The sequence below is a fragment of the Ctenopharyngodon idella genome, chromosome 9, assembly GCF_019924925.1.
Source record: "Ctenopharyngodon idella isolate HZGC_01 chromosome 9, HZGC01, whole genome shotgun sequence".
Classification (NCBI taxonomy): domain Eukaryota; kingdom Metazoa; phylum Chordata; class Actinopteri; order Cypriniformes; family Xenocyprididae; genus Ctenopharyngodon; species Ctenopharyngodon idella.
In genome coordinates, this window is record NC_067228.1 from 22,984,722 (window position 1) to 23,008,429 (window position 23,708).

The 23,708-nt window shown below is 38.9% G+C and overlaps 1 protein-coding gene across 1 annotated transcript in view; it reads left to right on the top strand.

Moving 5' to 3' along the window:
* bmpr2b (bone morphogenetic protein receptor, type II b (serine/threonine kinase)) overlaps positions 1-23,708 on the top strand; it is an 88,369-nt gene that overhangs the window by 24,386 nt on the left and 40,275 nt on the right. The window contains exons 2-3 of the mRNA XM_051904811.1: positions 15,738-15,926; positions 16,833-17,006. Coding sequence (XP_051760771.1) covers positions 15,738-15,926; positions 16,833-17,006 — 363 coding nt within the window. The remainder of the gene's footprint in view (positions 1-15,737; positions 15,927-16,832; positions 17,007-23,708) is intronic.

The window sequence follows — 23,708 nt, forward strand, 5'->3', positions numbered from 1 at the left end:
TCTGTGCCTCTGGTGGCTCTCCGCAGGTGGGTCGACAGGTGAGCCGATGGAGGAAGTGTTTCTTATTTCTCTGAGTGATGTCAGCAAGTTAATTGTGTCTGCTTCTGTTGATTCATACGCATTAAACGCTCTTCTTGGACCACTGCCAACCGATCCAGTCAGCCGACTGAGAAAGACATGCCACATGAGGCATTCCTTGTGAATATTTTACAGTTGTCACACCAATTAAAGGTGTCTTGTTTGACGAGTTTTTTCAAGTTTTAGAGCGGCATTGTTCAACAGGAAAGCAGGAAGATGTCTAGTTCCAGGCAAACCATGAGGAAAAGGCGTGCACTGCGGCAGCTCTCGACCACAGCTTACTTTACTTTGTTCTCCAGTTCTATGTCTGCTTTGCCATAATATAATGTCTGACTTCCTCTTGCGGCTTTCATTTGCCTCATTCACAGCTTGTATATAGGTGATCTTGTGTATGTTTACGGCATGCATGTTTTGCCTGCATGGCTGTGAAGGATATCTGCTGCTACCTAGAACCAGACTTAGCGACGTGATGTCTGTTGCCTGGGCGATGTGCTGAATGATGGGACAGCACGCTCTAGACAATGCATTTATTCTTCACCCCCTCCATGACAGGAAACACAAAAGTTATGTTGTCTGTCTCTGGAAAACATCCATAATATGATAATGTACCAAATGGAGTAGTTTAAATTAGGGCTGCACGATATATCGAAATTAACGAAATATCGCAAATGTATTTTTTGCAATATGCATATCGCAACGTGATTTTTAATAAGCCAAAAGATTACAAAAAGTCCAAGTTTTAGGTCGATGTAGACAGTAAAGAGTAGACTGAACACATGACTGTTACAGTAGGCTACATACGCGTGACATTTAATATTATTAAATGCAATAAGTGAAGTACTCACGCACACAGAAAGCTGCCTCTCAGACTACGCATAATCCCAATTTCAGTTCTTTTCCACTGCTTATGTGGCTAAATACACACAAAATTGTCAAAATTACCTTCTTGGTGAGTATTCATGTAACAGTTATGTACCACAGTTAAGCCACAGAGATGCACCAATTGCAATTTTTTTTTTGTGTGTGTGTGTGTGTGTGTGTGTGTGTGTGTGTAAATTCCGATTTTCTTTCAAAGAACTATACTTGACAGCATATACAAACAAAAATCTACTTTTCTTCAATGCAAACATTTTATCTTCATAAAAAAACAAGTAAAAAGACAGTAATAAAATAACTAATTTTAAACAACATCACAAATAAATGCAATATAATAAAGAGAGATATGAAATAAACATGGCTTTTTTCAGGTGAGTATACAGTAGTCAGGTAAAAAAAATACTACAGAAATTAAATTAATCAAATGTAAAATAACACTGGATAGTCTTCATTGTAAAAATTAAATACAAATTAATACTTAGAATTAGTTACAAAAGTTTTTCAGTTAAGAGCAGAGAGTGATTTTTCTTTGTCTTTTGCTCTTTGTTTAACATGACAGACAGCAGCAGGATAGACTTCTGTCACTTTAAAGGAACACTCCACTTATTTTGAAAATAGGCTAATTTTCCAGTAATTTTTCAGTATTTTCCGTAATATCATTGCGCCTGCTGCAGCCATGGTACAACAGCAAAGTTCCTTGATCATTACGCCGGAATGACAGTATAGTTCCTAGTCATATCTGCCTAGAAAATCGCAACTTTTAATTTTCCTTTGGTCTTAGTACACGATGTAACTACAGAAGAGTCAAGTTTTAAATAGGAAAAATATTGAAACCCTTTGGTCATTTTTTAACAAGATGCTAATGGTCTAATCAGATTCAATGAACTATGCTAAGCTATGCTAAAAGTGGTACCACCAGACCCGGAGATCGGCTGAATGGATTCGAAAACGGTAAAACTCAACTGTTTATCTCTAGGGAAGTTGGAAAATGAGCCTATTTTCAAAAAAAGTAGAGTGTTCCTTTAAGTGTTAATGCACGGATCCAATATACTGTTACACAACATGCGTTCTCTTTCTCAACTAATTCGATTCCAAAACTGACTGTTTAACTGGATACAAACCAAGATGGGCATTTTGACATCATTTTGTGTGTGTTTGACTGTTTAAGCGTGGTAAGTCAGTCATTTTGGTACTTGTGACTCACAAGCTGCTTGAGATTCGGAGGTGGCTTATGTGCGCTTTTGGTGTGCATTAAAAATTACATCACATTAATTTGTTGAGTGGTATGATATTTACGTAACAGCACTGGAACATTTGACTGCTTGTATCACTCTGCTTGTCTGTTTTTGTGGTTATTCCAGACCAGAGTATGTGAGCGGTGTGAATTTTATTTATTTATTTATTTATTTTTTGTCCTTTTTCTTTTTTTTTCCCCTTTGTTTTTGCTGGAGAATGTTTTGGGATTGTTCGGGAAGCCTGTTTAAAAATTATGCAAAATCCACTTTTACATGGTGTTTGTACATAAATGTGTGTTGGTAGTGTGTGAACACAACCACCCTATAATGATAAAAAATCCACCCACTCCTTTTTTTTTTTTTTTTTTTTTTTAATCCCCATTAAACCAAAGCAGTCTCATTAGACATGCCGTTTTGATTCTCTGGGCAGTGACACTGTTCATGCCCCGCCCACTGACTGACGGTCTTGCATTACAATAGTTTCCGCCCTCAGCGAGTTGTACACTGTCCGCCATTTTCTCCACGCTCGAGCAGCTGTCAACAATGTAAGCATTCCCAGAGTTCTGTTTTTGGATATAAGACTGAACATAAGACTCTTCAATTTCTCCCAACATCTGAGTCACTGAGCAGTGGATTAGTTTTATTTTTGAAGATAATGCGCCCCAAAATGTACCTAAATTTGTTTATGTCTGTGCAAATCATTTCACTCCAGACTGATTTGTGAACGAGGGGCAATACAAGGCAGGCTTTGCTAAAAAGTTGGTACTCAAGGATGGATCTGTACCAAATGTTCGTGATCCTCCAGAAGAAGTAAGTGTCACACTGTTTATTTTTTATGATTTTTGAGCAAATCGCCATTTCAGTCGATGTGCCTGTTAGCCAGTTCCACAACAAATGCGGCTAAAGCTATTGTTCAGAAACATCCAGTTGCATTCTATAAGTTGTAACTTCTTCCGAAGTCTCTCCGTCAGTGTCCGACTCCGGTTTGAACAATGTAAGGCTGACGATCGTCATTTTGGCTGCGTGAGATTCTCCAGCTTTGTTGTTGTTGAGCAATCGAAGCGCAAGCTGTTAAAGCTCCGCTCTCTTCTGGAAAGGGGGCAGGGAGCAGCAGCTCATTTGCATTTAAAGGGACACATTTCATTTCACTCCAGACTGATTTGTGAACGAGGGGCAATACAAGGCAGGCTTTGCTAAAAAGTTGGTACTCAAGGATGGATCTGTACCAAATGTTCGTGATCCTCCAGAAGAAGTAAGTGTCACACTGTTTATTTTTTATGATTTTTGAGCAAATCGCCATTTCAGTCGATGTGCCTGTTAGCCAGTTCCACAACAAATGCGGCTAAAGCTATTGTTCAGAAACATCCAGTTGCATTCTATAAGTTGTAACTTCTTCCGAAGTCTCTCCGTCAGTGTCCGACTCCGGTTTGAACAATGTAAGGCTGACGATCGTCATTTTGGCTGCGTGAGATTCTCCAGCTTTGTTGTTGTTGAGCAATCGAAGCGCAAGCTGTTAAAGCTCCGCTCTCTTCTGGAAAGGGGGCAGGGAGCAGCAGCTCATTTGCATTTAAAGGGACACACAAAAACAGCGTGTTTTTACTCACCCCCAAATAGGGGCAAATTTGACAAGCTATAATAAATGATCTGTGGGGGATTTTGAGCTGAAACTTCACAGACACATTCTGGGGACACCAAAGAGTTATATTACATCTTGTGAAAAGGGGCATAATAGGTGCCCTTTAAAGGGTATGTTCTTAGACAGGACACATTCTTGCACTAAGTATCTGTTATATAATGTCTGTTTTTCCGTTTGTATTTTTGGCCTTTACTTTTCTCCGTAGCCACCTGCTGCCCTGAGCTCACCTTGCACCCAATCAGACCCTCAGAGCAGCCCAAGTTTTTTTTTTTTTTTTTTTTTTTTTTTTTTTTGTCTGAATTTACCCAGAAAAATAGTGAGACACTGGAGTTACATTTATTTTTGTGATTGTTTAAAAGGTATATTCATAGACAGGACACATTTTTCCACTAAGTAACATTGTTGCCAGGCAACGTAGCATCTTGGCACATTAATAGGTCTGCATTTATCGCCATTTTACAACCGCTTTGATTGTGGCTCAGCAAATTAGAACTCAGTCAGAATGATCTGAAATATCTGTTATATAATGTCTGTTTTTCCGTTTGTATTTTTGGCCTTTACTTTTCTCCGTAGCCACCTGCTGCCCTGACCTCGCCTTGCACTCAATCAGACCCTCAAAGCTGATATATTTTTTTTTAAGTCTAGATTTACCCAGACAGACAGAGAAAGACACTGGGGTTACACTGGCCAAAGCAGCTTTAGGACCCCCTGGCGTTAAGGGAGAGCCGGGTGCATTAGAAAAAAGGAGGGGGGAAGGGTCCAGACAGACTTAGCTGTTCCCCCCCTTAGCCCCCCTAAAGTCTGGACATAGATACACACACATATACACACACACACACGGCATGGTACACATCTCCCGCCAGCTGTCAGGACACTAGGCAGTAGGATCTGGTCAGAGGTCATGATTGTTTATTAGGTTGAGTGTTGTTTTTGGTGGGTTTCAGGTCAGAGTGCTCTGCTGTGTGCCGTGTAATCTCTTCTCACACACAAAATATACTAATGGCTCATATTAGACTATGCCAACCATCCCTTAAAGGGGTCATGAACTGTGTTGTTTTATAGTTTTATAATGTTTCCTGGGGTGCACTTATAATGTTAGTATGCTTTTTACATCCAAAATTGTCATAATTTAGAAATAAAAGGCATTTTTCCTACCCTGATTTTAGCCCTCTGATTTGAACGCTCTGTTTTAAGGGGCATGTCTGCTTTGAGACTTCAGCGTAAACACCCACTGCTGTGATTGGCTAACATCTTTCCATTTGAAATAGCCAAGTATTACTCTCTCTTTTAGCGCATTTTTACTTTTACAGCTCTCAAGGTTAACTAATCGTGAAAAGTGCTGCATTACATTTAGATCTATGGCATTATATTTAGATCGTGAAAGGTGAAAGGCATGAAAGGTTGCAGAGATGAACACTGAGCCGATCACAGACATGTTGAGCTCATGAAAGCAGTGATCTCGTCATTGCAACTCAATTTCTGTACACTAACAAATGCTTTCATCGCCACTAACAGTGCAAACGCGATATAATTAAGAGATTTGTTGAATAAAACGGGAGTTTTTGCGCGTGTCCAGAACTCAGTCACTGATAAACTCGCGCTGTTTGATTGACAGCTTCAGCGCGTGCTGCTCCAGCGATTACAAAGGGAGCTTTCTTTGATCACTTTCTTTTATATAATTTAATCACCGTTTAAGTAACTGATTATTTTCATCCTACTAAGAGAAACAACGCAAGTTGACGTTTAGTCACGGGTTTGATTTACTGACACACAAAGAACATCTGACTGTACATGAATCATTACATATCAGATCAGGCATTAGAATTAACACAGTTACTGACATGTTGCATTACTGTCAAATCCAGGCACTGCACAATATTTTGTAATCCTCAACGGCATGTTTATTGCTTGGTAGCTCGATAGCACCACGTAGGCCTATGTTATTTACCTATTACATGTCATGCGTGAATCGGTGGGTGGGGTTAAACAGGCAGTGATAAAGTAGGCGTTGATCTTCTTCTGCTGAGGCGGTGCTTGCTGCCTTTGACGTCACAGATCCCCACTTTGAAAAACCTGTCGTTCGCTGGTCCTGGTGTTAATAAAAGCTTTTATTGGACTAACAAGGAAGTTTTCAGTTCTTAAACTTACAGGATATTCTTATAGTATGATGACCTCTTATATATCAAAAGCTCAAGGAAAATTAAATTTTTCAGTTCATCACCCCTTTAAAGTGGCATCTGTCCATTTACAAAAGAGTTATCCACAGTAACTGCAGTTTATAGCTGGTTTACACAACTTAATTTCAGAATCACGTCCATCTCTTTGCAGAGAAAAAGTCATTTGCATGGTTACAGTTCCTCGGGGGGTGGTTTTGTATTCTTGAGTTTGCTTTGCTGTATTGCAGGGGCCATTTGGAAGGAAGGATTTTGTGTTGCTCAGATGATTAATGACCGACTTGTGGGCCACTCTTGTGTAAACATCCCTGTGTTCCTCTGCAAGCGACTCTCTGCAGGGCAAATGGCAACAAAACTCTCTAACATGAGACCGTGGCGACTTCATTATTCGGGTCAGATTTGTCCTGAGGAAGTGGATTGCAAGGGAAACGTCTCTCACTCTCTATATGTATTCATAGAGCCACAGGCAGATGAATCTGCTCAGCTGTACTGTAATGCACGGCACTAGCACTTATTCCTGGAAGTCAAAGTCTTGAGATGGAGACTGTCTCTGCAAACTCCTGAGGAATGGCAACAAGACTCCCAAAGGGCCTCAAACAGCCACTGCACAGTAATATCATGCTTGAAAAAGTGCCAACAAATGCCTACATGCAGAAGCTCATTGCATTTTGGTGTTTGGCCTGTTTGAGTCTGTTTTGTTGTTTGAAGGAGTTATTTTTTAGTTATTTTCATATTATTCATATACTATTATAGTTTTTATTAATATTTTGTGTTAGTTTTTATTTTTAGTTTCATTTTTTTTTGTCATTTTGTTTTACTGCATTATGTCACATTGCAGTAAAAACCGGTTTCTGTGGAAAAAAAAAAAACACATTTGCAAAAAAAAAAAAAAAAATGCTAGAGGGCACAAAGCGAGCCGCAGTAGGAAAAAAGTGTACAATGCAACATGTCCAAAATGCTTCATATTAAACACTTCAAAGAAGGTCATTAGCATAAAGTTTTACATGGGCTAGGTTGCCGCAACAACATTTTTTTTTATCTTTTGCTCTCAAGATATAGCATGCTTTACATAGTTTTCAGTTTGCACATTTGCTTAAAAGATAGCATTGGGTAAGATATTGAATTCGTCAAAGAAATGATCAACAGATTATTTGATAATCAGAATAGTAATTAACTCTGTTTTGAAACTCAACACCGCAACCACCTTGGTATCTTGTATCCATCTACATCCATTCTGCTTTCATATTAATTCAGCTAATCTTATTGAGATGATCATGATATAAAGCAGACGTTAGTGTTAGCGTCCAGGGATGGAAAGCTGGTTTCCTGCAGAGGTGGATAGATAAGGTAAATGTTCTGGACAGGGTAGATGAGACTCTGATTATTGTTAATAAACTGAGCATCACTGCAAGCTCCACAGTGTCTGTTCAGCTCAATAAAATGCTCTCTGTCTGTGTTTTACTAACTAACCAGAGGCCTGTTTTTGTTTTGAAAAGCATATAAAGCCAGATAGCGCTAACATTAAAAGCTTTTTAAGATAAATTTTCATGGATTTTACATGTTATGACCCTGCAGCTGAATCTCACACGTGTTTGGTGTGCTGTTGTGTTTTTCCACTTCAACTTTGATTAAACGGGTACACAGAGACACGATGAACACAAATTGTCCTGAGCTAAAGGGAGAAAGGCTGTAGAGCAGTAATTGTATCATTTTTCGATTCGCTGTTCCTTGCAGTGAGTCGATGGCCTTGGTCCCTGAGGCTCAGTAGATGTTACCTTATGAAACCACAGTTCCAAATAAATTCCTGCCTGTTAAAAGATGGATTTGGCGTTTCCCCCTCCTATGTTTGATCACTGCCTTGAGCTCATCCTCATTTCCACTTCTGGCTGTGTAATTGCTATTGCAATTTAATTACTTTTTTGATTGCTTGTTTGAGCAACTGCTTGGTTCATGGATCAAGCTAGGATCAAGTACTCTAATGTCAATGTATTCTAAGTCTTATGAAAATTATGGAAGTGAGGGAATCTCCTTTTTATTATATCTATGGCGTCTGTAATTATAGTTTCTAAATGTGTGCTTTTTTTTTATTTTATTTTTTTTTATTTAAAATACTTCTGTCTTAGCTTAATTTGCCAAAACAGCTACAAGTAAAACATTTAGGAATGTATTGAAATTATAAAATTATATTCCTGGCGATTAATAACAAGCCAATAATAATTTTGTTAAGACTGATAAATTAAAATTCTATACCTTTTTTTTTTTTTTTTAACACACATTTAAAATAAAACACACAAATTAAATCTGCCTTTTAAATGTTGAATTAACACATCACAACATATCTACAATATGAAAATGGATATTAATTTTGAGATTTGCTAAAGATTACATTTAACACTGTTATTAAATAGTATTTTTGAAGAATAATTTGAATTTATTTTAATAATTTTTTAGTATTTTTGAAGAATAACTTCAAGTGAGCGTTAGATGACGACAAAGGTAATCCTAAATGTAAAAATATAGCAAATGAGTATATATTCAACATCCAATATCGATAATTAAAGGGTTAGTTCACCCTAAAATGAAAATTCTGTCATTAATTACTCACCCTCATGTCGTTCCAAACCCGTAATACCTTCATTCATCTTCGGAACACAAATTAAGATATTTTAGATGAAATCCGATGGCTCTCTGACTCCTTCATAGACAGCATTGTAATTACCACCGTCAAGGCCCAGAAAGGTACTAAAGACATCGTTAAAATAGTCCACGTGACTAGAGTGGTTCAACCTTAGTTTTATGAAGCGACGAGAATACTTTTTGTGTGCAAAAACAAAACAAAAATAACGACGTTATTCAACAATCTATTCTCTTCTCTGTCATTCTCCTACACTGTTGACGTAGTAAACACAGTGCAGTGCTTCCGTGTTTACGCCCGTACGCCGGATCTGTTGAAAATGTAATGCCACTTACCATAATTCCAAAGCTTCTAAAGCAATTGTAAACATACAGTTAATAATGTCGGCAGTTTTACCGTATTAGTTCGAGCCTGAGTCAGATTCTGAAATTTCGGATAATCAAGCAGATAGACTGGAATCAATTTAGCAAGCACGACTTGAGCAGAACATTTCACAGTGGTAAGTGTTTTTTTTTGGGGGGTTTTTTTTTTTTTTTTTTATTTATTTATTTTTTGTAACTATCTGACCTTTCAGATACAATGTTATAATGGTTCAGTTTGTCTTCTTCACTGTTACAACTTTATGACCTGAAGTGACAACATAAAATAAAGCTAAAAAAACATACTGAAATGTATATTTCTAATTTTAATTAGGTGTGTATAGCCGGCATTGTACTCTCCCAGGTTCGGGAAGCTATCCTCCATTAAAAATGCGCTGTTCATAAGCAAACTTTCATAAGTTGTACTGCTCAGGAACAGCGTTATAAATAAATCTTAACCACTGATTCCTAATTTCATCCATTTTCGGATGGCCAAACAGTGTCTCCAGGACATGGCAACAACATTACAGTCCACTGAAGCCTCGTCTTCTTTCTTTGCGTATATGCCTTTGGGCAGGCATTATGCTAATATGTCACATTGTGACCTAGACATTCCGAGAAGTAATATCTGGACTTCGATCGAGGCGTTTTAGGCAGATCTGTAACAGTGTTTGCTGTTAGTTAGAGTAAATCCCTTTTGTGGGAGACTTTGAGTTTGTAACTTTGCAGATCTTATACATGCACAGATACAGATAGAGCTGTACAATACACACAAAAGGAAAAGGAAAACATTAAAAAGCATCATATGACCACTTTAAAACTCTAATATTGATATGGTAACACTATATTGTGCATTCCTAAATCCATTTTATTTCCTTGAAGTGTTAACAGTGGTTCTAAGGCATTGTAAAACTTTTCAAAACTTTTTTTTTCACCATCCCGACCAGACCGGAACAGCAACATTGTCTTGACCAATGGTGCAAGTTTGTTTGACTGACCAATGGCAGATGAGGGTATTCAAGAAACCCGATGAAGAATTCTTGGTTTTAAATTTGCGTTACTTTGTACTTCTATTCCCAGATCTATGGTAAATGTTCACGCACCCTTCCTTTCCTTTACTATCCACCTTATTTTTCAGATAAGATCGGACTCGTCCATTTGTGATTTTAATGTGTCTGGATTCTGGACCTGTGTCATTCGCTTCCAGTTATTTTTAGCTGTACAAAACAGCTTGTTATGCTGCTTGATATTGCGAACTAGTATTTCTTACCATATTATTTTAACGTATTGTCTTAATTATAAACACGCTGGTTTGTAGCGCTAACAGTTTTACAGTTTACTGCACTTTGATATTCTTCTTGTTATATAAATCGGAAATCTTGCACCAAATATTACACCAATATGCCACTTAATCTAACTGCCTGGTGGTCTTGAGTGGTTCTCTCTTGCCAGATGGCCCTGGAATTGTTGAACCATCCTCCTTCCTTTCATTTGGCCCCTAAGTTCTCCTAGGCCAAGCTGGAATGAGGCTTTTCCTGGTGCCCCCTCCAGTGCCAGCACTCCCCCTCTGCCTTCCTGTATCTGAGAGCCAGCCTGACAGCTTCCCTGTCCATAGAGACATTGGCAGGAGATGGGGCCTGTGCCAGGCTTTCAGATAATCTACTCGAAAGGAAATGGCCACAGGCCCTCCGGCTCTTTGGCAGACACAGCCTCAGCTTTTGGCCTCAGCGGAGATGTGATAAATTAATCACGATTTGTACTCGGCTTAGGTTCATACAGTCCTTTACTCTGATGTGTTCTTTATAGAAAAGCCCAGTTTCATTTTTCCCAGTCCAGCAAGAGTCAGTTACAGTTGTTACAAAGTAGCACCAGATTTTTTTGACTGCACTTTCCCTTTAAAATGAAGGCTGGGAGGTGGAACTAACACAGGCCGAAGGTCCCCAGTAAGGCAGAGTTGAGTGTTATCTGGGGAAAATGCTGACAGGCCTCTGAGCGGCAGCCTTAACCTTGAGCCGGTGCACAAACAGTAGCAGGGTAGAGTCAGGCTGGTACAGACTGCCTCCACTGCCCCCAAAAACAATCCCACAATCCCCCTTTCCTCTCCCCTGTCCTCACCCTCCTCCCTTCTGCTGTTCTCTCCCGACAGAGAGCAGAGCACCCTGCCACCTAGAGGTGGAGGAATTTTTTCTCACCACCCACCAGACAAAAATAAATAGCCGAGTCATTTGGAAGATTCGAAGATGCCTGTCTTGCGTGTCCAGATGGAACGGAGCCAGTTGGTGAAAGCTGAATTAATCATGACATGAGGAAAACACTTGACCGAAATTCTCTCGTCCCAGCTGTACTGTACAGGAATGAAGGAAATTCAGATTGTGCCGTCAGACATATTTATGAGGAAAAAAATGTCACTTGGGACAGCACCATTTTAATTTTCCAGACTCTCTATTGTGTCTGTATGACTATTGATCAGCTGTAATGTCATTTCCATCAGACAGTATCTGAGCTGATGTGGAAGCTGATGAACCAGAATCCTCAACAAAGTTTTTCTAAACTGATGCCACAAAACTAAATTGCTCCCATTATAATAAACACTGTTGTCTGTCTACCCTACACATGGCCAGTGTGGCATAATGTGATGTGCCTTTAGTTGACACCCAGTGCTTAAAGTGGAAAAATAAAAGTGCCGGTACTCCCGATGCTCAGTTCAAAACGAGTTCCTGAAGAAAGGAGGGTGCAGCGGGCTTCCGTACGTGCAACATGTCCGAAGTGCCGGTACTCAAGGAAAACTTGAGTTTTCCTTGAGTTTAATTGTTCAAAGGTATTAGGTAACTCTGTGTCCCTAGTCAGATCTTCTCTAGTCTCATGTATCTAGACCTTTGCCTGATGACATAAGGCCTGGGATCTATAGCCACTCCAGTTGGCTCAAGAACGCCTATTTAGTCAGGAAGAGGCCGTCTGACTGACATATGAAGTGTCCAGTCACAGTTTTGTTTTGTTCATCATCATGTTTAAGGGCAAGTAAATGTCTCTACAATAACAGACTGATGTGCTATTGACAGACTATCTGTACTTTCATGTTTATCTGCATATGTCGCAGATATTCTGTTGTCAGTGAGGTACTTCTCCTGATATTCCATTATAGATCTGAGAGGATAGACAACTAATCAAATGAAATCACTTGGGAATCCCAAGGGTTGACAAATAGTACTTTTCCTGTATCCCATGGGGAAATATGTAAACACATCTTTTTAAATTAAACCAGCCGGTATAGATATGGCTTCATTTTCCACTGTGGGGCTTATAACGGCCACTCTTTGGAATGTAATACAAATGCGCCTGTCGTTGCCTTAGTAACTCAAGAGTTTACAGATGATATGGGATGTAAATAGCAACCATTATGGAGGATAATCATACATTTCTTTTAATTTTATTATTAATTTGTGTTTGCGTCCCTCAAATAGCCATGGACTTAGCCAGCTACAGAGAAACTGGTAGCCAGGCAACAGACAAGTGACCAATCCTGAGTTGCGACGTCACTGCACGCATTCTACCAGCACGGTAACCAACTGTGCTGAGAATTCTGGGCCGAGAACGGTCTGTAATCGTGCCGTGCCATACCAGGCTCAAGTGGAAATACAACTGGAACCGTTCCTTACTGTTCTTAGAACCTTTGGGCCCGACGGTGGAAAAGTGGCTAATGTTTCAGGCATGACAGATTCTTGCGGGTTTGGAAATCCATCCCACGCAAACCTCTACCTCAAACCATCAAATTCATCAATGCAGAAGAGATCTGCCAAAGCAAGACTGATGTTCCTTTTCAAGTAACTTGCAGCTTTTTTTATTTCAGATCCTAGAATTCTATAATATACCTTCTAAACTGCGCAAATGAGCTTTAAAGAAAGATTGCGGTGTGTCAAGATTGTGGATCTGTTATTCTGTAACAGATTATTGTTTAACTCTCAAGTCAGTGGAAATGTGGGCCACTTTTGAGAACAAAAATCTCCTTTGATTTTTAAGGAGACACTTGAGGAAGCCCCTTAGCAAACTCTTTGCCAATAAACAGAGATTTTGTCTGAGTGCCCTGCTATAAGGTTTAGCGTCCTGCTGTTCTTCTTCAGCACACAAACTCTGAGCCACTTTGGCCTGAGGCATTGCTCTTGAGCCAGCCAAAATGCTACAGTGTTTTCCTTTGCTGTGTGTGATTGGATCTGAAGGTAGTGTTGTAGGCCGCTCTCGCTCCTTTTTACCCCCGTGTCGGGGGGTGGGCGCACGGCTTCTCGTCCAAATTACAGGAAACTGTCGCGCCTAATGACCTGGCTCGCTGACTCAAAAACAAAGACAGGACCTAAAATATACAGTCGGCACAAACGTGATATTACACCCCCCGTCACACTCGTAACTGCGCAAATACAAATGCTCAAGCTCAGAGACGGTGTGTTACAGAGGAAGAGGATGTAAGCATTATCCATCTGCCTCAGCCCTCATGTGCTCATTACCGTCAACAGAGATGGGACCCTCCATCTTTAACTCTGTAATTGGGAGGCATCTCCAAACCATCAGCAGTCCTTTATGGCCCCCAGTGGAGCTCTGTGTTTTGTCTTGAAGAGAGGCACGCCAAACTGAAACTCTATTTTTTTTCTCTCCTAGCCACTCAGGGACCGTTTTGCGCCTTGGTCTCAGGTCGAGCAGCCCTGTTTTAGATTAAGGATTGCTCGGTATAATGAGGTGTCCTGCAGTGTCAGGCATCCGCGGCTACGCAGAGGACACATTCATAGCTTGCACTACCACTTGCTGGTGTGTGTGCAGTGTTATAGAAACCGGTGCAACCGTTTCATGCTTCGCTCCTGTAGAGGAGCAGACAAAAGCCTCCCTCAGGGACATACAGCGGCAATTCTCTCTCTGGACTCCGATGGGACGTGGATATGGCGATGATGCTACCAGGGGGCTTTTTCCCCTCCCAGCTCACTTGTCTGAACGCTGTGAATACAATAGTCCAGATCCATGACTTCACCAAGCCTGTTAAACGAGTGGCATTATGATTTTTCCCTCTCGGTAACTCAGACACTGGCCTGGCGATTTGCATGACATTGCGGGTAAGAGAGAGAGGATTAATTCATTGGATACAGTCGGGGTGAGTGCGGGCCAGCTGCGGCGGAGATTGCGATCGGCCGACAGCAGAATTCAGCCCTGCTGGCTCTGCTCATGGAAATGAGGGCAATCCCGTTGGCTAGGGCCCTTATCAGTCATCATGGTTTTGTGTTCTCTAAATACACGGCACTGCTCAAAAGGTTTGTTTTCTGCACGTACGCTCAGCGCAATGCTGTTTCCCCCTCCCTTCTTGTGTTGTCATGACAGTGACTTACGGGAAGCATTGTAATGGAGTTTTTTTGGGTGGTGAGCATTGTGTACACATAAGAGAATTTGTACGTGGTTGGTTCAAGAAGCAGCAGGTGCGCAGGAGACCCCAGGTGTTCTGTTGTTTTGCATCTAGCATAAAGCCATTGGACCGTTTCTGATCCTCCCGCCCCTCCTATTGCGTCCAATTAATCAAGGTTTAGCTATCAATCAGAAGTCCGCGCCCACATTCAACCTCATTATCCTCTGCACTGAATTAACTCTTCAACTTCCTTGAGGCAGGAAATCATTTTGGAGGACTGAAATAAGTCATATGCAGGCCCACATGGTACCCTGCATTGATTCTGGGGGGAAATCTGTTAAAGATGAATGAACTGAACTGAAAGCATTATTAAATTTGCCAAAATATAATAATACGTGCAAGGGGATGTCTAAAACATTGTTAAATTATGTGTGTTTGGAGGTAAACCATGGTAAATTGACAATAAAATATTATTAATTTTCATGATTTCTGATGGCAGAATGAACAATATGATTATTAAATTATTTAAAACAAACAAATACAACCTTAATATTTTAAGTTAACATAAACTTTGACCTGAAATTTATTTTGGAAAAATGTGCAACATGAAAATGAAAGAGTTTTTGAACATGAAAGAATTTTTCACTTGATTTGAGCTCAAGAAGCTCAAGTTTTTGGCAGAATTTTAGTGATGATGTGAAAAGATGTTATTGACATGTAATCTTAGTTTTAGACATGTCATTCTTTCCCTATTAACATTATGATGAAATGGAAGTAGAGACAGATCTTTTCTTTATATATTGTTGAAGTACATCCTAGTGTAACAAATTATCAAAAAAATGTTGGATGGAGATTTGGGTCTATCCATCGGTTATTAGTTGAATTTTGAGATGTGGGCGTTCAAAAACGGAGGCAGATGAATGTGAGCTTGCAGGGCAGAGTTTCAAGATCCGGAGTTTTCAATGATTGTAGAAGTCCTGCATACCTCACCAGAGAGAAGTTGTTTTCACTGGAAGACCAGTTTTGACTTTTTGATTAAAAATTGTAATCTCAGAAATGTTTTTCACAATGAAGCATACAGTACATGGATGAATCGTTCACAATAATATTAATAACGTGCACTTAAGAAATATGCAGGGTGAATTTTCATTTCGTGACTTTAAAGTTGCTGTCTACATAGATAATAGCCAAGATTGTTGCCAAGATTACTCCTGTGTGGGCTGACTTGCCTTAAATGCACTGGTATAAGTAATGATCACTTTCCTTTTCCGTGTTTTGTATGTAGACCTACAGGAAGTATTCCTGGTGGATGTTGCATGTTCTGATAATAATCTCATCACTTTTTTTTTATTTTTTTGTCTCGGCAGCTGCTCAGAGTGAGGAGAGAGAGCGGGAGTGTGCTTTTAATGACCAGCACCAGCAGGTGGATGAACAGAGTGTGGCTGGTGACTGGCACATCACCAGAGAAAATAACACCATCCTGTGCAGCAAGAGCAGCCGCTGCTACGGCCTCTGGGAGAAAACACATGACGGCGAAATCCGACTGGTCAAACAAGGTCAGAATGAACTCAAGCTCACACAAACTTCTGCATATATACTAATGAGGACCTTCAATTGACTTCTGTTTTTCTTAAAGGGACAGTTCAACCAAAAATACCACCACCGTGTTTTTTCAAAGTATGCTATTGTATGTTAAGCTTACCCACTGAAAAACGACAGCGTACTGGTTTGTAAAAACATGTCTCCTAAATAAGGGTTTGCATGATTGAGATTAGGACATTCAATAAATGAAATAAAATATATATGATAATTTAGAAAGCTTAATTAACAAAAGATGAATTTATATTTGTTTCATTTTAAAAGTCATATAATATATAACAAGAGATATAAATTAATTAATTAATTAATCAATATTAGTTTAACTCAGGGTTATATTATATTAAGCTAAATTAATATTGATTATTCATTAATTCATTGTAACATTAAATTGAATGTAATATAATATAAATTATATTATATTTAAATGATTTAGCTCAATATGAGATATAAAACAATGCAATATAAAATCATGTAATGAATTTTAATATGACAATGATATATAGATATATACAATTATTATATAATAATAATATAATAATATTAATATAATATACATCTATATAAAAGTATAATATAAATATTCATTCATTGTCATATTGAAATTTTATATTATATTATATTATATTATATTAAGCTAAATTAATAATTATTTCATTAATTTATTGTCATATAAAAATTGTATATATTATATTATATTATATTATATTATATTAATTATATTATGTTATATTATAAAAATGTAGACCTTGAAATGTGCTTGCGCACACACACACAAATCTTTTTTTCCCCTTGCACATTTTTACAGACTCACTCTACAGTGTCTCACTCTCATTCACTCAACCATCTGCATCTTTTCATCACAGGCTGTTGGACTTACATTGGCGACCAGCAGGACTGCCATGACGACCGTTGTGTGGTTACCACCACGCCATCGCAGATACAGAACGGCACCTACAGATTCTGCTGCTGCAGCACCAACATGTGCAACGTCAACTTCACAGAGAACTGGGTGCCTAGCCCTACCAAGACCAGCCCCCGTAAGTCCTGCAAACACTAAACAGAGGGCATCTACACCTCTAGGTCTCATCTGAAAGCTCCATGTCCCCATCTGAGAGTCAACGCCCATATTAGATTTCTGTGACAGAGTAGAACTGGTCTTGCAGGATCCATTGTCATCAGTCTCAACACAAATCATGCTGATCTCTTTAATGTTCTTATATGAGGATGTTGTATGTTCTCATATAAATCATCAGATTTCAGTGGTTAAGTCTAACACATAAAGAGAAAGATCTCTAATATATTAGAGGACTTTTTTAGAAGCTCATTTCTACAGCTTTACTGTGAGTGTCGGTTTAATTATTCTAATATTAACACTAAAAAGGGAAATGCTTGCTAAAATAAACTTGCACTACAGTGATCGGCAGTTACAGACATACTCAATGACATTAGAGTAGGGCTGAAACGATTAGTCGACATTATCGACAACGTCGACAATAAAATTGTTGACATATTTTTGTTGTCAAATAGTCTTTTGATCTCATATGACCTATTATTTGAAGGGCCTGCAATAACGCGGTTTGACCAGTGGGGCGCTGTAGCGCAATACTGTAATGCAGCCCTCCCAGATCCAATCCAATAGAAGAAGACACGGCGTTTCTAAGTGCATAGTGCAAGCAAAGTCGTACCCGTAAAATGTGGGAGTTTAACATAGCATAAAACATAACAAACATAACGTTTAGCATAACTACATTAAATGTCACACAGGGCCACCAACTTTCATTCAAACTCACTGTTCTCAAGCCACACGTTCATTTTCTCACGCAATGAAAGATACATAGTTTTTTACATAGAAAGATACACTGTTTTTTGATATAAAACAGTCTCGGCATTTAAATTCTGTCAATTTTACTACGGGATTCAAACAATAAATGTGGTTTTAGCGCTCTTTAATGTGGCATGACAGATCGCTGTAGCGCCTCAGGTCAAGCGCCACATGAACCTATTATGTCTTCCTCTTTTCTGCTATTACAGCACGAAATAAACATGAATAAACATCAAAAAGTATGTTGAAAGATACAGTACAACTTACTGAAATGAATCCATCTCTAATGTAATCACTTAATCAGAGTTTTAACCGCAGAAAGATGTCAATAAAACAGTTTGCAAACTAATATGTCACAAAATGTTACATTTACCTCAGGAAAGCCATTCAATGACCATAAACTCGATAGTAAAAAAGAAGAAGAAGAAGAAAAAAAAAGAAATCTAGAGAGGGTTATTTAAAAAAAAAAAAAAAAAAAAAAAAAAAAAAAAATATATATATATATATATATATATATATATATATATATATATATATATATATATAATATAATATGCACAATATTACATATTCATATTTTTACTCTTATTAAAAAGTTTTTATTACAATTCCCGGACTTAATAAAAACACAGTACCAGTCATTGTAACAGTTGGACCATTGATGACTTCTGAGGAGAAAAGAAAACCTGAAGTAGACTGGTCTATTCAATTGGCTCGAAATTTATTAAAAATACACTTTCAAAAGCTGAAGTGATTTTTATTTATTAGGTAAAGTATAACTCAATATTTTAACTTATTGCTAAAGTGGAATAATCGAACAAAGCATACTGATTAATCTGTGTAATAATCAACGATTAGTTGATTAATCGTTCCAATAATCTGTAGATTAATCGATTATCAAAATAATCCTTTTGTTGCAGCCCTACATTAGAGTACCTGTGTGTGGGTGACTATGATTTTACTGTTGAGAAACACATTAACGCTAACCGCATTTAATGTGTTCATCTGTCTCTGCTGATAAAGAATGCGGTGCATTATAGGATCGAGGGCTATTCTGGTCTGAATTATTGTATAAATCACACTGTGTGATTTGGACTCTGTTGGCTTCTCTGTTATGTTCTCTTCTGCTAACTACTGTATCGACTGTGCTTTGGAATGTTGGATAAGAAAACTCAATAGTCTAATAGTCATATTGACTTCTATGCAGTCGATGGAAGGTCAGCATCCTCTCGTCCATGGGGTCATGACTTTTCAAAATAACTGCCCACGTGTTGTTGTAAAGTAGCTCTCTTGTATTGTTAAGCTTTTTTTCAAATATAAATATGCCTATAAGCTATTGTTCAGTTGTGGCTGTTTTTAGCTTGTAGAATTAGCACCAGCTCCATTCCCAAATTCCCATCACAGACTTCATTATATTAAGATTCACACTAGTTGTTGGCCTTTTCCAACATTGCCCATGATTCCATAATGCTGTTAAAGTCGTGGGTAAACTTTGTAGGTTACCAAATATCATTCTTATTTTACAACGCAGCCCTGCGGTGCATGTTCAGCCAATATCGGAGTATGTTTAGGGATCTAGTGACTGGTTTGGGTGTTAATGAAACTGATAAGTAACGTGGTGTCCCATACTCGGAATTTGTGCTCTGCATTTCACCCATTCAAGTGCGCACACACACACAGCAGTGAGTATTGAACACACACACACGGAGCAGTGGGCAGCCATTTTTGCTGCAGCGCTTGGGCAGTGATTGGGGGGGTTAGGTGCCTTGCTCAAGGGCACCTCAATTCTGGATAATGAGAGTGGAATTCACTCCCCCCCCCACCTACATTTCCTGCCGGTACTGAGACTCGATTCCGCAACCTGAAATTTCTGTCATTAAGTACTCACTCTCATGTCATCCCGAGGGTTCAGAAACCCTCGTATTTCATCAAAAATATCTTAATTTGTGTTCTGAATATGAACGAAGGTCTTATGGGTTTGGATCAACATGAGGGTGAGTATTTAATGACAGAAATTTCATTTTTGGGTGAACTGACCCTTTAATATGCTAATAGAGTTTGGTCGACAGTCATCTTGGCAATGCCACCTAGAACGCTAGAAATCTCCAAAGCGGTTTGCTAATATTTTGTTTCTAATAATATGTAAAAAAGCACATATAGTGCAACAACAATGATATCATAAATTTAGCTAAGGTGGTTTATTGGTCTTAGCATAGTTTCCACTGGTCAAGCTAGTCATTTTTGATACATTTAAAGGTGTTTACAGAAGGATGCCCAACAAACTGGTCGATTTTCGCTAGTCATTTTGGTCGTTTTACAGGGGTCATACCAAGCCGACGATCGGTCGTCGGGCAACGTCGGGCTCAGGCCGTTTTTAAGCATCGCTTACTAAGTTTTCCCAGTGGGTTTTCCTAGTTGAACGCGCTGGTTTTTTTTTGGGCCAATTCAACATGCAGAATCGCCGTTGGGCCGTCGGACGAGAGAGAGATCTCTGATTGGCTGTTCAGGTTAGTAAACAAATCGAAGCGCAAGAATAACAGAAAAACAGTGAGCAAACAAGCCAAGGCGGTACAGACAGAAGGCTGTTCTAATTTTACGTCATGTACGAGTGTTCCTGGGTGAATGTTTAATATTAACGTTTAATATTAGCTGAGTGGAATATAGAAAGTGATCAGCATGAATGATATTCAAAACGGTAAGCATGTGCTGCTGTGTTTACGGTTTGTGTATCTGTAGCCTGCAGGGCTGGTCTCCCTTTCTGAATTACGAATATAGACGAATATATTTGAAATTATATATATATAAAAATTGACAGCGGTCTCCTTACACGCAGGCACAGAACGCGTGTGCTGGCTGACAGTCAGCTGTAATTCTCTTGGTGCAATTTTTTGCCGCGGCGCAAGATGACAACAGTCGGCTTTTATCAGTGCTAGTTCTTTGGCATCAGTTTGGTGTGTCCCTATCCTTATCAGCTGGTCAGGCTGATAGACCATGTGGCAAACTTGTCGAACACCTGCTTTGCCAAACTGGGAGACCAGATAAGTAGCTTAGACCAGCAAACCACCTACTACTATTAAAAAAAAAAATAGGTGTTAAACCAACCAAAAAGTCAGTTGGCTAATTTGAATGGAAGGCAGGCTTCCTTTCTTATATCCATCATATTGAACATTGTGATTCCACCGCTTTGTTTAAACATTGAGTTGCCCGTCTGCTCCTCCTGATAGTGCCTCTGGTTAATAAATACTAAGTCCCGCTCAGATGTAGGCCTGTTTTCAACTAACCCACTGCAACCTTTTATTTCCCATCCTCACTCTCCTAGAGCTGTCTAATTCCTTACTTCAGAACAAAACCCCGGCTTTACCTCTTTCTTTGTGCCCTCTCATTCTCTTGCTCACTCTCTCAGTTCTTTTTCTCCTTTTGTGTTGCCTTTGAGAGAGTATCCAAAGAAATGCTGGATGGCCCTGCTAAAAGGATAGAAATGAGTCACACCGCAAACGCAATCAAACAATGCAGTGAAAAATAGAGTGAAATACGAAAAAAAAAAAAATCAATGGCTGTCAGACTTTGTAAGAGTGAGTTATTTGCATGCTGCTTCGCTTCTCACACCTCTTTTCAGTGCACTTTTTCCCTGTTACTCTCTTTTTCTCTTTCTCCCCTAGCACAACTTCTCAAGCGAAGAGCCTTGAGAAGCACGTTTTGATTTGGGGAATAATGGAAAAATAAAAGGCTTTAGCCTTCTCAATGAATGCAATGAATGCATGTTTAAGCTTTGAAGGCTTGACCCTGGAAATCAACTTTGCACAACCAACATTCAAATTAATGTCTCTAAAGACAAAATGAGAGGTTGAATGTATTAATGCAGGGGAGGGGGGTCCCTGCATTTGGTGCCATGCCTGCGTGAAGAGGCCATATAGAATATATTTGAGACTCAGTGTCATCCAATCATGTTTCTGCTTTCGACTGTTACCGGGCAGAATGCCCGCGCACATGTGTCTTTTGTATCCTCAGACACCACCAGACCGTTTGTCCCCTTTTCCCCGTTACAGTGTTTAGCAGCAGGGTGCACTGCATCCAAACCCCCACCCACCGCAGCTGTCTCTCGTCCGCGGACATGCAAGCACGCATAGCGAGAGACATCAGACTGACAGTATCGGCAGTCCTCAGCACATGTGAATAGAATCTGCAGCCTTGTGCAAAATGCACAGACATTTGCATTGAAGGACAACGTCTGCACACACATGTTGCTGATGTCTTCCTCGTTCAAGACAGCTGGAATCGTCACTTGTTATCCAATCCATTTACCGATATTTTCACCCATCCAACACCAAATTCCCAGCACCGGATGTGTTATTCCGTGAACGCATGTGTTTTTTGTTTTTTTTATAGATAAGTGCAGATTTGGAAATGTTCCCTCACCCCATTTTCTACGTTTCCATTTATTTGGAGAGCTGCTGTGGTGACTCATTTTTTTGGACTAATTTATGGCAGCTTTTCAGCACTCGGAAAATGGGTGACACAACAAAAACACGCTCTTAAAAGAAGGATTTCAACAGAAGGAGGATGTCACACCAGAACCAAAGGCTGTGACAGGAGGAATTATTTCACTTTTAATCCTGTAGAGTAGCAGACGTGAAGACGTCCTCTGTGCGAACATATTCCCGGGACTGATGGTAATTGTGCACATAAGTGTTGCATTCCAAACAGAGAAATCTCTTTTGAATGCCACAAGCTTTCCAACCCCTCAAATCGGCAGTGTGAGCGACAGTTTAGGAAGATTAGGGTGGCACTGTTTCTTTTATTTCGCTAACAAGAGCAGAAGGAGGAAAAACACACTCATTCTACAAACACGTTGCTTTAGATGGTGTGTAAACTGTGAGCGTCATCAAACATGCTGTTCTGCTGCATCACAGAGGCACATTGTTAGTGTTTATTTCCATGTGTGTGTGTTTGTGAGGATGTGCACACACCTGCTGACTGTGATGAGCAGTGAGGCTGTGCCGGTGCTCAGCTGTTCTGACATCAACACAATACTCTCTTAAATATCTCTGTGGGCCACAGTGCCAAACTGTTTTAGCCTTATGTATGACATGGAGTATGTGATTGACAGCACAGACTTTCACACAAGAAGATTTTAAAAAGATGAAATGCATTCCAATTAGGTTGAAAGCTTTTCCTGAGATCATCCACCCTTTTTTCTGATAGTTGATTTTTGCATATTGGGGTTTTGACATTTGCATGTTGCTATTTTAAAACTGTAGCTTCCAAGCTTCTGTTTGTTGTGTTGAGTTTTTTTTTTTTTTTTTTTTTAACTGTTTTATATTTTTAACTGCTTTATACCCTGATCTATGAAGCACTTTCATCTGCGTTTTATGCATGAAAGGTGCTATATGGATCAAAGACTTATAAGGATTTTCGACAGGCCAATTTTAAAATACAAAAAAAATATCTATTGCAATTGTTCATTAAGAATGTTGTGTACACATAAATTCATATTAAAATGTTAAATTAAGTGATTTTAGTGTTTTTTTTTTTTTTTTTTTTTTTTTTAATCTAGATGAATTGGCCATAGCCTTAAATGTCATATGGTGCGACCGTGATTTATCTTAAAATTAATTAATTTCCTTAACGTGCTTAACATTTTTTTTTTTTTTTTTTTTTATACAAGTTCTCAGTAATTAAAGTGTTTGGAAACAAAGTATTTGCAGTTCTTTTGAGATTCTGTAAAGAATGACCTTATATTTTTGTTCTGTAACTTCAGAATTGCCTTCTTAAATGTAGTTTAACACTTATTTTTCCTGTAAATCGCATAAAAATGTTTTAAAAATACCATTCACTTAAGCATGCTGTATCAGTGATTCATATTTCAACCACAGAAATTAGATATTTTATTTTTAATTTAATACAGTTATGCTATTAT